General features: G+C 44.9%; 1 protein-coding gene across 2 annotated transcripts in view; it reads right to left on the bottom strand.

Moving 5' to 3' along the window:
- fbxl17 (F-box and leucine-rich repeat protein 17) overlaps positions 1-15,603 on the bottom strand; it is a 204,512-nt gene that overhangs the window by 4,392 nt on the left and 184,517 nt on the right. The window contains exon 10 of one of the 2 annotated variants that reach the window (XM_031856172.1): positions 14,673-14,815. In XM_031856172.1, the coding sequence (XP_031712032.1) occupies positions 14,673-14,815 (143 nt within the window). Of the gene's footprint in view, positions 1-4,023; positions 14,816-15,603 lie in introns of those variants that run through there. The other variant, XM_031856171.1, reaches the window with a different exon arrangement.

Raw genomic sequence — 15,603 nt, 5'->3', positions numbered from 1 at the left:
ACACACACACACACACACACACACACACACACACACACACACACACAGCTGGACGATAGCGATGGGTTCGGCACCAGAGGACGGCTGAGCTCACAAGGCTAATGAGGCCTCCGTGTTCTCAGAGGACTAGAAAGACGAGCAGCTATTAGCCACTCCCGCACTCCTTCGCCAGGCTAACACTCCGTCAGACCGTCACCGAGAGCCAAGAGTGAGAACGCCTGAGAATCTGACAAAGACCAGAGGCAGAGTAACCCTGGAGACCTTGAGGGGTTAACCGCAACCCACCCAGAACCAACCCCCCCGCCCACCCGCGAGCATGACACTTTCCAGGGGAAATGATGTTTAAACACTCGCACACATGTTGAGCACACAGTCATCCGTTGTTGCCAAAGCAGTGACAAAGTGTTTCACAGTTTCCCCCGAGCTCAGTGCCCCAGAGCCCTTAGGTTGCTGTGCTTTCTGGAAGAGAAGTCTCGCCGGGGTAACAGCTCCCTGGCTCTTGCTCGGGTTCTGATCTGCTCTGGTTGACATTTTCTGTCTTTCTCTTCAATGAACACAACTTCTTTAAGTGGTGGGTATCAGCCTATTCCTTGTCAAGTAGAGACAATTGAGAGAACAAACGGACAGAGTCGGGATAAAACCAGCAGAATCAGAGAGAGAGGAATAAGCCTTCTTTGTGAACAGACCACCGATTCTTCCCCGGTCACAGAGGGAAGATGGAAACTGTTCAGCACAAGCAAATTCAAGAAGACTAAGAAGCAACAACAGCCTTCCGCTTTGATCGCCAGAAGAAGAAACAGCGAGCTGGAGTGCGGGTGCTTGACGCCGACACACAGAGGATTGACAGACTCTTTCAGGATACCGTCGATGCAAGAAAAATAAGATATAATCAAAACCGCAGGGTCGAAAAGTCTTTCTGATTCTCATCTCTTTTTTTCCCCTGATCAGACGCTGAGAGGCAATTCTGCGAAACAAGTGCCAAAAAAACTGTCCGGCCTCAGTTCTCTCTCCAGTCAGCGTGGAAGAGACGCAGACTGGCAGAGGGCTTTTACATTTGAAATAATAACCCTCCGACATCTACACCGCTGAAAGGTGCATTCAAATCGGCAATAAATTCCAGCAACAGTTCTACGTGCTGTGTTCAATGATTCATTGGCAAAGCTGATGCATTAATAAAACAGTGGTTCAGGATATTGCCTTAAAGAATTCACCATATTATGAGATAAAGTGAGAATTCCAAACTGACACTTTTACAAAACAAACCCTCTTGTGCCGAGAAGATCAAACTCGACAAGCGAAGCGATAATGTTGACAATACTGGTCGACCATGACGGGGGTCATTTTGGATATTACACCCTGGATGTGTATTCACATACAATAGGGCACAAAAGAGAATATAATAATCAAAGAACAAAAAAAAGGGCCTTTTCTTGAAATCTACATTATTTCATGAGATCCCCGGCTGGACCAGAAGTAACCCGTGGAGCGTATGTTATGGGTACAAGAGCGCTTCAATCAAACTGTTTTGATGCAAATTTTCACAAGAAATATGAGTGGAAATGCTGTAAAAAATGATTCGCCAAGCAGATTTGGCAAATAAGTCATGACATGTAGGAAGCAGGTGACTTCCACTGAAGAGAGGAAGCATCAGATCAGTATGGAGCCATAATTCCATCAAGTTTTACACGTCATCTTCACTGGTTTGAGGTCTGACTTTTTGAATTTGGTCATCTCTTTGCGTCCTCTTCTTTTTGCAGTGGTTGAATGGCAGCAGGCTGTAGATTTAGTGCCACCAACTGTTTATCTTGAACTCCTAATATTTGCTTCACAGTAGATGGAGACACTCATGCATTGGAAACTTGACTAATGACAAGAGAATTGTTCAAGCTGCTGGAGCTTGAACAAATGGACATTTCTATTGTTTATCATACGGCTACATCTTCTGATTCTCTGTGCTTTAGGGAAGCTGGTTGAAAACTCTGTTGTTTTTTCAGTTGAAGCACATTGGTTTTTTTTTATATTCATTCTTTGGAGAGAAAGGTTTAATAAATCCTGGCAAAGGAAAGAAAGGAAGTCGGTTCTAATAACAAGCAGTGTTTCTCAGAGGCAAGGATTAATGTACTCTCTGTCTTTCCCTTTTTTCACGATTTGACCCATGTGTCTGACCAAATACTCTCTTGAATCATGAGCTTTTCATTGACTGTGTGGTGTGACCACCATTGGATCCTTTTCAACAAATTTAGCAACTGGCTCCAAATAGTCATCATTAGCTTTTATGAGATGATAGATTAACCTCACACCTGTTTGTTTTTCTTCTTTATAATTACTTTTGAGTGATATTCAAGCCTTTGTTAGTTAGCGGTAGTGGAGAGATAGCAGGAAACCGGCGTCCTAAACGGTTCATGGTCAGCGCCTTGAGCCCTGAGCAACAGGGGGCGAACCTGTAGTTTGCCTACAAAGATGGCCGCACATTGTCTTCACAGAGGTCCTCCGATCGCTGCTGCTCCAGAGACAAAGTTTGTTGTGACATATGGCTGAGCCTCATTAGCAGATAAAATGACAAACCCCTGATTGCCTTCATAACATATTACACTATATTCTTGAAAAGAGAATGAAACATCCCCCAGCTCGTTAATCAGGGCTTAATTACAATTAAAACAAATCTAAAGAATAGACCTGTCAAACTGATGCGAGGCCATAACATTCATTAATGCTAATTTACTGCGGATCCACTTGCTGAGCTCCCAATCAAAAACGCTGAATCACTCTCCTAATTGCCGGTTGCAGCAACGCTAAATGTTTGAGTTGCACCAAGATCACTTTGATGGAAATCATGAGAAGAACAGCTATCGCACTGACCTTGTTGATACAAATCTGTGTGCAGCAAAAACACTTTCAGATCATTTTTAAATGTTAATTACCGACACGTGCAGCAGGCGTCAAATGATTGGAATTCAAACAGCGTATTATGGGAGAGGGAAAAAGCCAATCAGGTTGAAGAGAAGAAATGATTTTACTATCAATCAAATCCAAGCCTGTATACGTTTGAAACGGTTACAACACGGCACAGAAACTCATTGTACCTGGTTTGATTAATTGGCCTCTCAGAATGACATATGCCTGCGCTCATTTTTAAAACATTTTATTGCCGGCGGATAGAAAATCTTGTTGACAGAAAATCAGTTAACGGAAGCATTTATGCATCACAGCATCCATTAACTCTCCTCCTAACTGAGTTACTGTAAATCTTTTCAGGCCTAAAAACAACAGCGTCCTCTAAAAGAAACCCTCTCCGAGCAAGTTCCCAGAGTTCCAAGCTGCAACCCCTGTTGTCTTTCCAGAACAAGGCTGTGTGTGCCCTCTGCATGGCTCTGTGGTATGTTGACTGAGACGCGATGACATCACCACACCTGCTTGGTATTTGCGGCTCAGAGGCTGGTGTTAGGACATGAAGGTCGGACCAAATGCTGCGGGTAACTGGCTGGCCGAGTCCTCTGGTTACAGCGGTCGTGCCACATGACTTGAAAACCGGTGATTCAGCAGTTTCTTCCCAGAGTGAAACTTTGTAAACAGGCAAAACGACATTCGGTTGCTAGGCTAAATAGGCTATAAAAAATGCTGTCGGAAACCGCTGTTGCGTCTGTTGTCAGGAATGGTGCTTTAAATATATTTGGCTCTGGCAGGGAGATTTTTTACCCCATGCAGTCCTCATCCAGCGTACTTACTGTACCACTCCTCCTCCCAGCCTGCTGCCAAGTCTGTAGGGGAGCCATATGATAGAGCAGATCACTACTCACTGACGGTCCTAATCTCTGGGAAGCATCTGGGAGCACAGCCATATAGCTATCTGGAGCGAGGCCTATACTTATGATATTTTCCCCCCATTTTAACTTCAAAGATGCGGCGCTGCAGATCTAAGTGCGGCGTAATGCATGCTGACGGGTGATGTGCCGTTGTCAGGGTTTACAAGAGGACAAGAGAGGAATGAGGGGGAAACAAAAAGATGCATGTCTGATACGCCACTCGGCAAAAAAGCACCTTTTATTTGAACAGGCTGTACAGTAAACGTGAACAGGTTACATGGGTTGTGTGTGTGTGTGTCAACAGCTCCTCTACTTTCTGCATGTGACGGCTTAATTAAGGGAAGCGACAGCGCGATCCCGAGGTGACCTCTGTTCTCTCGTGGGGAGTCCTCTTATCTGCTCTTTTTCTTAACACTGAGCTCTTTTTTTCTTTTAAGTCTGATCCTCTGATGCAAATGCACTCTATCACTACGCTAAAATATACATTTACCGCAAGCCCCGGGCCTTCCCCTAGTAAGCAGTGCTGTAAAGCGCGTCATAAAGGTGACTAATGCGGCTGCAGTTCCCATTCTCAGTGGGAAAAAGAAGAACAGGGTTGTAAATCGATAATCAGATACACAAACACAAAGATGCATATCATATTAGACTGGCGTGGTGAGAACACCCTGTAAGTGCTCTTAGCAATCAAGGTAGGGAAGTGGAATAAAGAGAGAGTTGAGGATGTAGACGGCCTTAAAAAAATATACGGCTGCCACTCCTTCTGAATATATCAGAACCCGTAGTGTACGCCGCAACAGTATTGATATTGCACAACTTAAGAACTGTATCTAAATACACGCAGATATCAGAAAACTAAGTGCAGTGGTCCTTTTTATATACGACTAAAGAAAGCTTCAATGAAAACTGCACTATTTCTTTTTATTTCCTCTGTTTTCATTCATGTCTGCAGGGCAGACTACTTTTTTTTTCTTCTTCTTTCCCCACGTTTTCTTGGGCCATGTGGCAGCCATTGCTGTGGTCCCAGGCGCATAAAGAGAGACAAATACCCCCCCGTTCCCTGTCTCCTCCCATGTAGAGAGTGTATCAGTCAACCTGTAAATACATTTGGGGTAAATGCTTAAAAAGCCTGTTTAGGCAGCAGAAGAATGCAGTGCATCAGGTCTCAGTAAAAGGCAGCTTAAACAAGTCAGGGTTTAAACAGGCCAGATTTATAGCCTTCTTTAAACTGCTCAGAGGAAAAGCCCCAGTTGTAAAGTTTCTAAACGAGTGACTGGACAACTGAAGGATAGTTCTCCTACTCCGATAAGAGGGAGGGGAAGGAGGGCGAGGGGAGTGAATGGAAAAGAAAGCAGAGGATTTCTGAAGTGTAGGGACAGAAAAGAGGTCGCCGCAAACTTATTCTGAAAGGATAGGATATTTCTAAATGAACTATCGATGCACTGGATTGGAAGCTTAAGGAATAGACTTGCTCTTTACCGAGGAAAGCCTGAGCTCAAACATTTTGATTTTGTCTCAGAGAGCCCTCACAGTAATCTGCAGTGCATGGCTCTGTGTGCGCTTAAAAAAAAACAAAAAAAAAAAAAAACAGGTCAGGCACCGCTTGCGACAACTGAGGTCTGGTCCCGCTCACACACCCTCATCCCTGCACAATATCAGACGGCAGCAGAAGTGAAAAAGCAGGGTGTCAGTGCGTACACTCACAGGCGGAGGAATGGGGGCTCAACTGAACAGGGTCAGAGAAAGAGGTTCTGGAGGCCAGGTTTGTAAACCCCACACTCCATCACGCGTGACAAAGGTAACTAGAGGAATGTGTGTGAGGCTGAGGCTCAGCCCCCCAAACTCACTCCCCCCCCCGCAGGCCTTCTTATCTCTGCAGAATGGAGGAAAACATTCCATAACTCAAGAGGCTTTTTCACAATTGATGTGTTAGTCTGGGTAAAACACTATCACGGCTCCATCTATTAGGTAGAACTAAAGCAAAGCTAATTAAAGTGGGAGCTGTTGCGGTGACATGGTGAAACTAGCCTTAGTTTTATTTGTTTGTATCATACTCATCCATTTCTACAGAATGCTTCCTTAAGATGAATTAAATTAAATCTGGAGTAAAAAGAAACAAACGCCAGAATAATAACATTGATGCAGCCACAATTAACTTTTGTTAATTGCTGTATGATATTCTCATATGATTTTTCACTATATTCATCAAACTAAAATAACATCCAATATAATAAAGGATACAATGCCTCACATTTCCACTAGTTACCTAGTTCCTAGTTACCAAAAGCAGGGACCCGATTCAGTCCAGATCAAATTCTATAGCAGCAGGTCTGGAATCTCTATCAGCTGTGATCACAAATAACTTGATGGAAAGAGTGAGCTGTAAAGTGGTCTGTTCGAGTTGACCACATTTTGGATCTATTTTGGACTGACTGTCCTCAAGCCCCTTACAGATGAGTTTTTCCTTCATGAATAATATATCATTTAAATCTATAAATATTAATCTAATCAATTTGGGTTCAGATGGGTTTCCCACAGGTCTGTTCCGGACTGGGTCCACTGAGACTCTTCACCACGCACGCTGGATTTTGACAAATAAATAACACATTTGGAGTCAAAATAAATCCAACAGTTCAAGACGTAACCTTCAGAAGCCCTAAACTTTTTCTGATCAGGAGTTAAATTGACGGCGTCGTGAGAAACACACAAAGAGAAACGCAGGCGAGAGAGAGAGAGAGAGAGAGAGAGAGGTGGAGAGACAAACGCAGAGAGACAACCAGAGACAGCAGACCTGTTGAATGTCCTGTAAACTAAAAGACAGACAGACAGGCAGGCAGGCAGGCAGGCAGGCAGACAGACAGACAGACAGACAGACAGACAGACAGACAGACAGACAGACAGACAGACAGACGCACTAAAACTTTTGCAACAAATTCTAGGGCAGCTTAGTGGAGGTCAGACACAAGCAGAATTCCTTGAAGATAATCACAACAGAGCTACTGTGTTTAATTTTTTTTGCCCCGCCTGACTCCCTTGTTCTTCAGAATAAATAAGGAATGAGGACAGCTTGACCCTGTCCTCCCAAAGAACACCGTGATACAAAATTCATGGCGACTCTTTAGAGCGAGGAGAGCGAGGGTTGGATTTGCAGACCGGCCGGAAAAAGACACGAGGCGGTGAGCAATACTCAGCGACCTCATCTGGAAGCCCGACGTTTGGACGCCACCTCCTGTAAAGTGATTATTCTGAATTGTAGGTTAATTCTGAATAATCACACGAGGACGCTGCAATCAAAGTCAAGCTCTTCTGTATTTAAAAGGTCAACGAGAGACGTCGTGGACACAGATTTCAGCCTTTTGTTCTATTCACTGTCAGGGGCAAACAGAACATTTTGACAGTATGATACATCTGGATGTCTTTGTTTTCTGAATTGTTTTGCTCTTTTTCTCAAATGTTCACCGAGCAGCCATGAGTCATTTTTCCTCTTCAAAAACGTATTCAAAGCGTTTACATCCAATGGTGGCTACTCTGTTCCCAGCAGATTATAAAACTGGACATCACTCAGAGGCTCCATCGATCCCCTACCGCCAACATTTCACAAGCTCCTCTGGATGTATTCAATTTGTACAGACGAGGGGGGGCTACAATGTCATTAGCATTAAATAGCTAATTCATCATCAAAACAGACAGATGTCGCGCCCGAAGGCTAAAAATGGACTGTGACCTCCTGCCGTCTCTCTCAAAGTCCGGGAGACGGAAAAATTGAAATAAAAACATTGAGCCAGACATTAAATTATTCCCAAAAACATATCAGGAATGGCAAGTCTGAAGTATCCAGACCACACTGAGTCTGGTCTGCTGTCTGTCCATGACTCCATGAGATTATGTTGACCTCCGTTGTGATGAGTAAACAGCACTGGATGAGGAAGAGGAGGAGGAGGGGGAGGAAAAAAAGGGGAAAGGCTGGAAGACAACAACAGGGGGGATGGGGGCAACTTGTATGAAGTAATTGAATGAACAAAAGATGTGAGCAGCATCCAAAAAGTCAAACAACCTTGGCTGTCCTTGCTTGGAGGAGGCTAAGGGAGGGAGAGACGAAAAGGGGTAAAAAGATATATATAATAAAGTGAGGACAAGGTGGCGAGAGAAGGCAAAGGAACGCATGAGTGTGTATGTGAGCCGGGTGAGGTCAGGTTTACGTGCGTCTGGTAGATTTCTGTTGAAGGGCAACGCTGAGATTCCCTTCAGATACGCAGTGAACTCTGTCAATGTCTCACTTTATTTCACCTCATCTCCTTCACTGTCCCTGGCTCCTGGCCTTTTAGAAACGAGATGAAGGGATGATCAGGAGGCGGCTCCAGTTAAGACCGCCAATCAATACAGCTCTTCTGTGTGGGGATGAGACTCCGAGATTACACCGAAAATCACAAACAGCAAATGACTCTTTTCAGACTACTTTCTCGACTTTGAAAGTTCGGCTCCGACCAAAGCCGGGGAAACGGGAGCCAGGGAGGCTGCCCGTATTACACCTGATGCCGTGCATCTTTCTCCTAATTCCCCCCCCCCCCCCCCACCTCCCTTCGCTTTAGCTACCTTTTAAACCGAGAATCCCCACCGTTCACAATAACAACACTCATCAGAGAAAGTTTGGCCCGGCTTCCAAACTCTCATTTCCTAAACGAGAGTTAAAATGCCTCCTAACTCTTCGACATACTTCATCTTTGTTTTCCTCACTCCAAACCTCCAGGCCCTGAACAATTAGGCCCTTGTTTATGTCTGCAAATTGCTGTGCCGTGCCTATCTGTGTATCGTCCCCGGCAGCTGGATGCACCAGTGGAACGACTGTATTGATTGGGATGTCTGTTCTTTTAACAAGGTCTGTCTGGTTGCTCTATCTAGGGGGGGGGGGGCATCGGTGCTCATACCTGTTCCCCAAACGCCGCTCCGCCTCAATTCAGGTAATGGGAGCACACTTCAAAACTGCTTACACAAAACACTTTTTCGGGGGCGCATTTGTAAAGGGAATAGCCGGCTCATTCTATTGTTTCCTTTTTTTATCCAATTTTACTTTTAGTTTGTCTTGGTTTGTGTCATTCTTTGAATCCTCTTTTCTTTTTTGTTTTCCTTAAGGCCACCCCTCATTTTACTCTCTCTTCCCCTCCCTCCTCTCCTCCATTACTATGATGAGTAACTCTTCCTCACTCCACCAGCTGTCCCTGAAGGGGTCGGTAGCAGTCGGTGTCATTATTTTCCATAGTCCGGCTTTCCTGCTGACTGTGTGAGTTTGCCTCCCTCTCTGTTTCACAAGTCAGACTGCCCATTTGTTTTCGCTCTAATGAAGTAGGGGAAAAGAAAGAAAAGAAAAGAATGTAGGTGAGAAGAGAGGAGAAGGGGAGGAGAGTGAAAAAGATGAGGGGACATAAGAGGAGGACAGAGGCAAGGGGAGAGGATGGACAGGAGAAGAAAGAGGATGAGAGAGGAAAGATGTACATTTGAGCTGTGAAAACGCTTTGAAAGAAAACATTCCACTGAGTCTGAATAAGATCAAACTCCCCAAAGTGATACATCAACAGAGAAGAATGAGTTACAGAGTGTTTCTGCACAAATGAATTAAGCTTCCCTGTGACCGGACACTCGTCTTACGTTTGTGGTTCACCAAAAAATCCATACATGTAACAGCATTTGTGTGACTTTGGCATGTTTATGTGCGTTTGTGCCTCAGCGTCTCTGTGTCTGCCCAGCCCGGTGAGCAGAGTGTTGTTACTACATCGCTGTAATTTTAGTTGAAAATTACCTCAGACGGCAGTGAACTGAGTTTCACCAGCCGAAAGCCTGGAAATAATACACGATGTTCCACCGTGTTTGTGGAAGTGTAGAAAGACGAATTCCTGCCACAGAGAAGGCCGAACATTTAACAGCAGACTCAATGGGGAGCCGTGCTTTTTTCTCGCCAACATGCGTGGCGTTGCCGAGCCAAAAAAAACGGCTCAGTTTTTCAGAAGACTGAGGCCCTATTTTCTTTCAGCTGAATGCTTCAAAAGACTGAAACAGAGTCATAGCTGAAAAGGGGTCGAAATGAATTGATTTGATTATTTTTTTGGGTGAGTCTGGATCAATCGCATTCCTTCCCCTCGTCAGAAGCGGCTCGTTTGGCCCTGAGGGCAGAGGGGTGTAATCATTTGAGGCAGGCGGAGCACGCCATTCGCCCGTGCCTGGAGGGGCTCTGATTTCAATGCTCCATTATGAGCCGTGTTCACAGCAAATAACATAAATTCCTCTCGGAGGACACACACAGTTTCACAAGGACACGTCGTATTTGAGCGCGTGTAAACACACTGAGACACAAAGGAAATCTTTCAGACGGGCAGGAGAGAAAAAGACAAGTGGGACAAAGGCACACATATGACACTATCACAACCCAATTTCATCCAGCTTCTGAAAGGACACTCTAAATAAGAAAATATTCTGACAATCAAAACTGCACACGGATCTGTGCTTGTGCTCGGTCTGTTTGTACAGAGTTAAAAAAAAATTTTTTTTTGTTTTTTTAAAGAATCTTGAATTCTTCATATCAGTCCAAATGGCAGTGGACACAGAATTCAGGCTGCCTGGCAGTAAAATGTATACAGTACGGAAGCATGTTTGTATAAACTGTGACGGAGGAAATCGATCCTTCACACTGCTCCACATGAGGAGAGCCAGATGGATCCTGTTAACAGTTCTTAAAATGAATTCTACACTTTCTAAGTCCTGTGACATTCAGGGAAGCTGGGACATTAAAATTCCCGGCGTTTTGACAATTCCAAGCAAATTTGCACAGGCCGAGCTGTCGTTGCCATGGCGGAGGGCTGGCTGGGTTGTCCGTGCTGTGTGTCAAGGTTATCACAAGACCGGATTTGTCAAAGACATGACGGGACCCCGTCTGAAACCTAACTCCACATCAGTTGGCGTGGGGGAGAAGGGAACAAAGTGAGGGAGGGAGAGAGGAAGAAATAGAGCGAAAGTTGGACCATGATTTGTTTTAAATAGCCAAATGTAGGCCGCAGGAGTTCCCTGAACATCTGTATAGCAGACGGGCTTCGGCTAGCCTTGATGCTGATGAGGCTATGAATGACTGTTTATTACTGTGATATTATAACTACACCGGGTTTTTTTTTTTTCTACCTGTGTTGCAGTTATTTCTACTAAATTCCTGCAACGTACACATCCTGAAAAGAAAAACCAAGCAAAGTCCTTGTAAGGGAAATATTAACTCTGGGAATATTTGCAATATGTCCAAAACACTGTCAACACAGATCTCACCACTTGCCAAAGCACACCATTGCGTGTATGTGTATATAACAATTTATATTCGCAGCGGAAACATTCACGGCTGGTACGCAAATCAAGATGATTTCAGGTCCGGGGCCACTGTCAAAGACAGCATGTTGGCTCGGACAGTGGTCGGCTTAACGGGTAAATATTGAGATGTTTCCTCAAGTGTGTAGATCCTGGAGCTGAGCTAAACCAATGGAGGCTGTTGGGGGTCAAGCTAAGAGTGTTAGAGCAACTTGAGAAAGCACCATCCAAAATCTAGAGAACACATTCTGAACTGAAGGAGTTTTGCCTGGAATCCCCTCCTGTCCTTGTCCCGCGTTTTACTCCAGAATGTACTCCTCAATAAGGAATATGAGACTGTTGACCTTATATACGCTGGTCATTCACGCCGTCAACATTGGGATGAGGAAGAGACGAGCGGACGCATGGGCAAAGCTGCTACACCATATTTGTTATTTTAAACAATTTAGCAATATAAAATAAAAAACTCAAATGGATTTGTCAACGTAAAGACAAGACGCTGTGGCGGAGAGAAATCCAAAGTTAAGTAATTTGCACAAGACTTTCATTATGTGGGAACCTTGTGGAATTGAGAGTTATCCTCCAGCTTCTGCGTCTTCCCAGAACTGCATTAAGTGCAGAGATGAGATTAGTTTGCCCCGAGATTGAATTGGACATGCCTCCGGATTTTACTGCTGCGATACACAAATAAAGCGTGATACAAATTCTAGAGGCTGAAATGTCAAATGCAAACCAGGAAAAACACGACCAAATTGAATGCGGCAATACTAATAAAAATGTACAAGTGCTTTAAAACACTGATTTGGTTCATTTAGGAGACACAGCATGCAACACACACTACAGCCACTGTGAACCCGTTCTCACCAAGCAGTGGTCAAAGCACTTGTCATTGTAATTAGTTTAAAAACTACTGTGACGGTTCTATTTTTAGAAAATGTAATGTGTGTAATTCGATCAGATTTTCAAAGCCACTTGACCTCCTCGAGCAAACAGAAGAAGTGAAGCCAAAACCGAAAAGTCCCACGCTGAAATCGGACTATAATGCGATCTGATAAAAGATATCAAACCTCCCCTCAAACTGAGAGTTGTTTCGGAGCAGAGTGCCAGCTGCAGGAAAATGCCTCAATGTGAGATACATAAAATTCCAATCAAATGTTAGAGAGAAAACAGAAGCACGGATCTTTTGTAGAGACGACTGAAGGATCTCAAGAGGAGAGCAGGAGGGGCAGGAGGTGTGAGGGCCGAGATGAGAGTACAGGAGGGCGAGGAGAAGGCAGAGCGTGGTCACTGCTGCCCTGGGCTGACTTGTAGATGACCACAATTCACTGCTTCTCACCTTTTTACCTCTTTAACTCGCTCCGCGGCTCTCTCTCTCTATTTTTTTTTTTTTTTGCCGTGACCTCGGTAACGACAACCTATTTCTGTTTATTTGTTTTCCTCGGAGCGAAATTCGTATTACAGCCATTCCTCTCTCCCGCTCCCTCTCCTGAAGCCTGACTTCATCTAACTCCCTTCCACGCCTAACATAATATAAAAAACACAACAAAGAATGGAAGAAGGTACAAGCCTAACCGATGCTCACCTCAAGTACTCCAGGCTCATTTGCAATGCTAAACAAAAGTTTTAGGGCGGAGAAATGGGTGAAGGGGACCGCCATGCAGTGAATTAATTTTCCCGATGCAGAGCTGGTAACGTACCTGACCTTGGAAACTGTCAAACTCTTGTCTCTGCTCGATTCACACTCCATTACAACTCCAATAGCACCGATTACTGCTTTATTTAGCTCCGTCATCCCCAAATCCCCTCCTTCAGAGCAGAGGAAGAATAATTATTCATCTTTCCATCCTCTGGAATTATGAGTATGAATGCCACACATGAAAAGAGAGAGACGGAGAGATGAATAAAGGGCATGGGTGAGTTTGTTCGGCAGGAGCGTGAAAGCGGAAGGTGGAGACGAGCGGATAAAAAAAACTGTTATTCCAGAAAAGATGTGCGACATTCCAGAGCAGATTTTTATTAACATGGCCCGAGGTATCGATTGTTGGGTCACTGAGTCGGCGAGGCAGCGGGGGAACTAAATGAAAATGGGCATCTAAGTGATCACCTGCTATGTAATGCAGTTACTCTTTATTACTCCTAGATAAATATGATAGATACGCATTGGCGTCTGCAATAATGTGAATTGAGCGCGTCGCTTCATCACTGAGACCCTACATATGGAGTCACCGGCGGACCCCTCGTATGTTTTAATTTAATTACGGCACAAATAGATAAATATGATACACCACCGTTCTTGTCGCACTTAACGATCTCTGGGAGTGGGCATTTTTAATCGGGAAAAATCCATAGGGTCAACCTCGAGGCCCCGACATGCAGGGTTTTATAATGCAGAAATAAAAATGATGAGTTCCCAGCCTGGTGAAAGGCCTCGACTATAAGTCAAAGTCTCTCCTCCCTCATTTTCTCCCCTGCCAACATCCACTCGCACTTCTTTTACAGCGCAGCAGGGGCGTTTAAATTAGTTTAGCCCAAAACCCAAATGTGAAATTTAGCCGGAAAACAAAAAAGGCCTATTAAAACATATTATTACACTCAGCAGGCCCACCAGCATTGATATTATGGCCTGGTGTTGTGTGTCAGGCTGCAGTACAAGACACCAGGCTGCACAATATCTGTAAAGTTTCTGGGTCGAGGCAGCTGTTCATGCTCCCTGCCTTGTCTGCCCTCATCCCACTCATGTCACGCTGAATGATCCCACACTAAGTGGATGCATCTGTGTGGCAGGAGCTCCGCTGAGCCAATTGGAGAGGTGGGTGGAGTTGTTGCCATGGCACTGCAACTACATGCGCTTCCCTCAGGTTGGCGATTGGACGGGTAAGAGGCCAGATGAGAGTTAAAGGGTGACTTTGGAAAAAGACCGTCTCTCAGACCCAGAGACGAGTAGGTTGGAGAGGGGTCATCGTGTCACTTTACGTCGGTTATCGCCCGACAGGCTGATCACTTGGACGCACTGGGCACAGGCAGCGGCGGCTTAGCGACTCCACGCGCTCTCCTCCAGATACTTTCTGTTGGCCCGTTGCCTGGGTCTTTTGAGGAGTTCATGTGTGTGATTATGTAGCTGTGTTTATGTATGGGCACATTTGTGCAACAGATATATACATCAGATATTTTCATGTACCATTTATACCAATGTCAGTATCTCCTTAAAAGCATGACTGTATCAGCCAATATGGGCATCGCTGAGCAGGACTGCTGCTTGGAAATATTGGATTTAAACACACGGTTGCATGCATAATGCATATGATTGTACTATTACAATTATACAGTCTATTTTTAAACATCGACATCAGATGTTTAAAAATTTTTTGCAGTTCACATCACTAAAAGAAGAAAAAAATTCTGATTTTCTGCATTTAAAAACATCGGCAGAAGCATCTTTTGAAAGAACTGCACCCCACACACTTTGCAGTATATACTGTGTAGTACTGACAGGAAACCAGACAGCGGCAGACATAATGGGCCGAGCCTCGTTACCTTGTCACATCTCATGAGGCCCAGGTAGCGGAGGGACTTGCTGCTCTGGGCGATCTGTGTGGCTCCCTGGTCCGTGATGTCCTTACACCAGCCGGCGTCCACCGTCTCGATGGTGCTGCTGTACTGGCCTATGGCTATCAGAGCTGCGGACACAAGAGGAATACAGAGAGTGCGGGACGACGGGGGAGGGAGGGGGGAGGGAGGGAGAGAGAGACAAGAGAAGGTGTTAGTCTGACAACCTCTCCTCATGCAAATGTGGCGATGGCGATGGCGATGGCGGCAGCCTCCCAAAGCGACTCACAGAAATTCGAAGACGGAACCTTGGGCAAGTCATCTGGCCAGTTGTGACACATAATTCCAATGTTTGCACAACACCTTGATAATGTACACACACACACACACACACGGTAACACTCTGAAATACACACACGTGTTTATTTAGACCGCTGCAGGATTCATCCATTAGAGCGTTGGCATGAGTCACGGCAGTGAAAGGCAGTGACACCGTGCCAGGGTAAAGTGTGACTCCATGCCAGCATATGATTTAATTCTGCTTGTGTGTGTGTGTGTGTGTGTGTGTGTGTGTGTGTGTGTGTGTGTCTGTGTTGACTGGTGCCAGGGCAAAAAACTCAGTGCCAGCAGGGTGAAAAGTATCCACCGAAACAAATATCTGTCAGTGTCTGGGGGGCTTTGTTGCACCTCGGAGCATGTGTGTATTCACGCCTTCGCAAGCACATACCTCACACGTGTTGTTCTCTTGATACTGTCTTCATTTATTTGTCATCAGAGCACAAATTAAAATGTGCGGCAGACAAACAAGACGCGATTAAATGGCCTGTAATCTATCTCGAATAAAGATGCGCTCTCTGTTGCATTAACACACAAGCGCACACGGAGACACAACAATCTCCCTCATCAATCTTTGACCCGT

Source organism: Anarrhichthys ocellatus, unplaced genomic scaffold, assembly GCF_004355925.1.
Source record: "Anarrhichthys ocellatus isolate YVR2014 unplaced genomic scaffold, GSC_Weel_1.0 scaffold17, whole genome shotgun sequence".
NCBI lineage: Eukaryota > Metazoa > Chordata > Actinopteri > Perciformes > Anarhichadidae > Anarrhichthys > Anarrhichthys ocellatus.
Note: the sequence above shows the minus strand (reverse complement) of the source record. Positions and strands in the feature narration are given on the sequence as shown.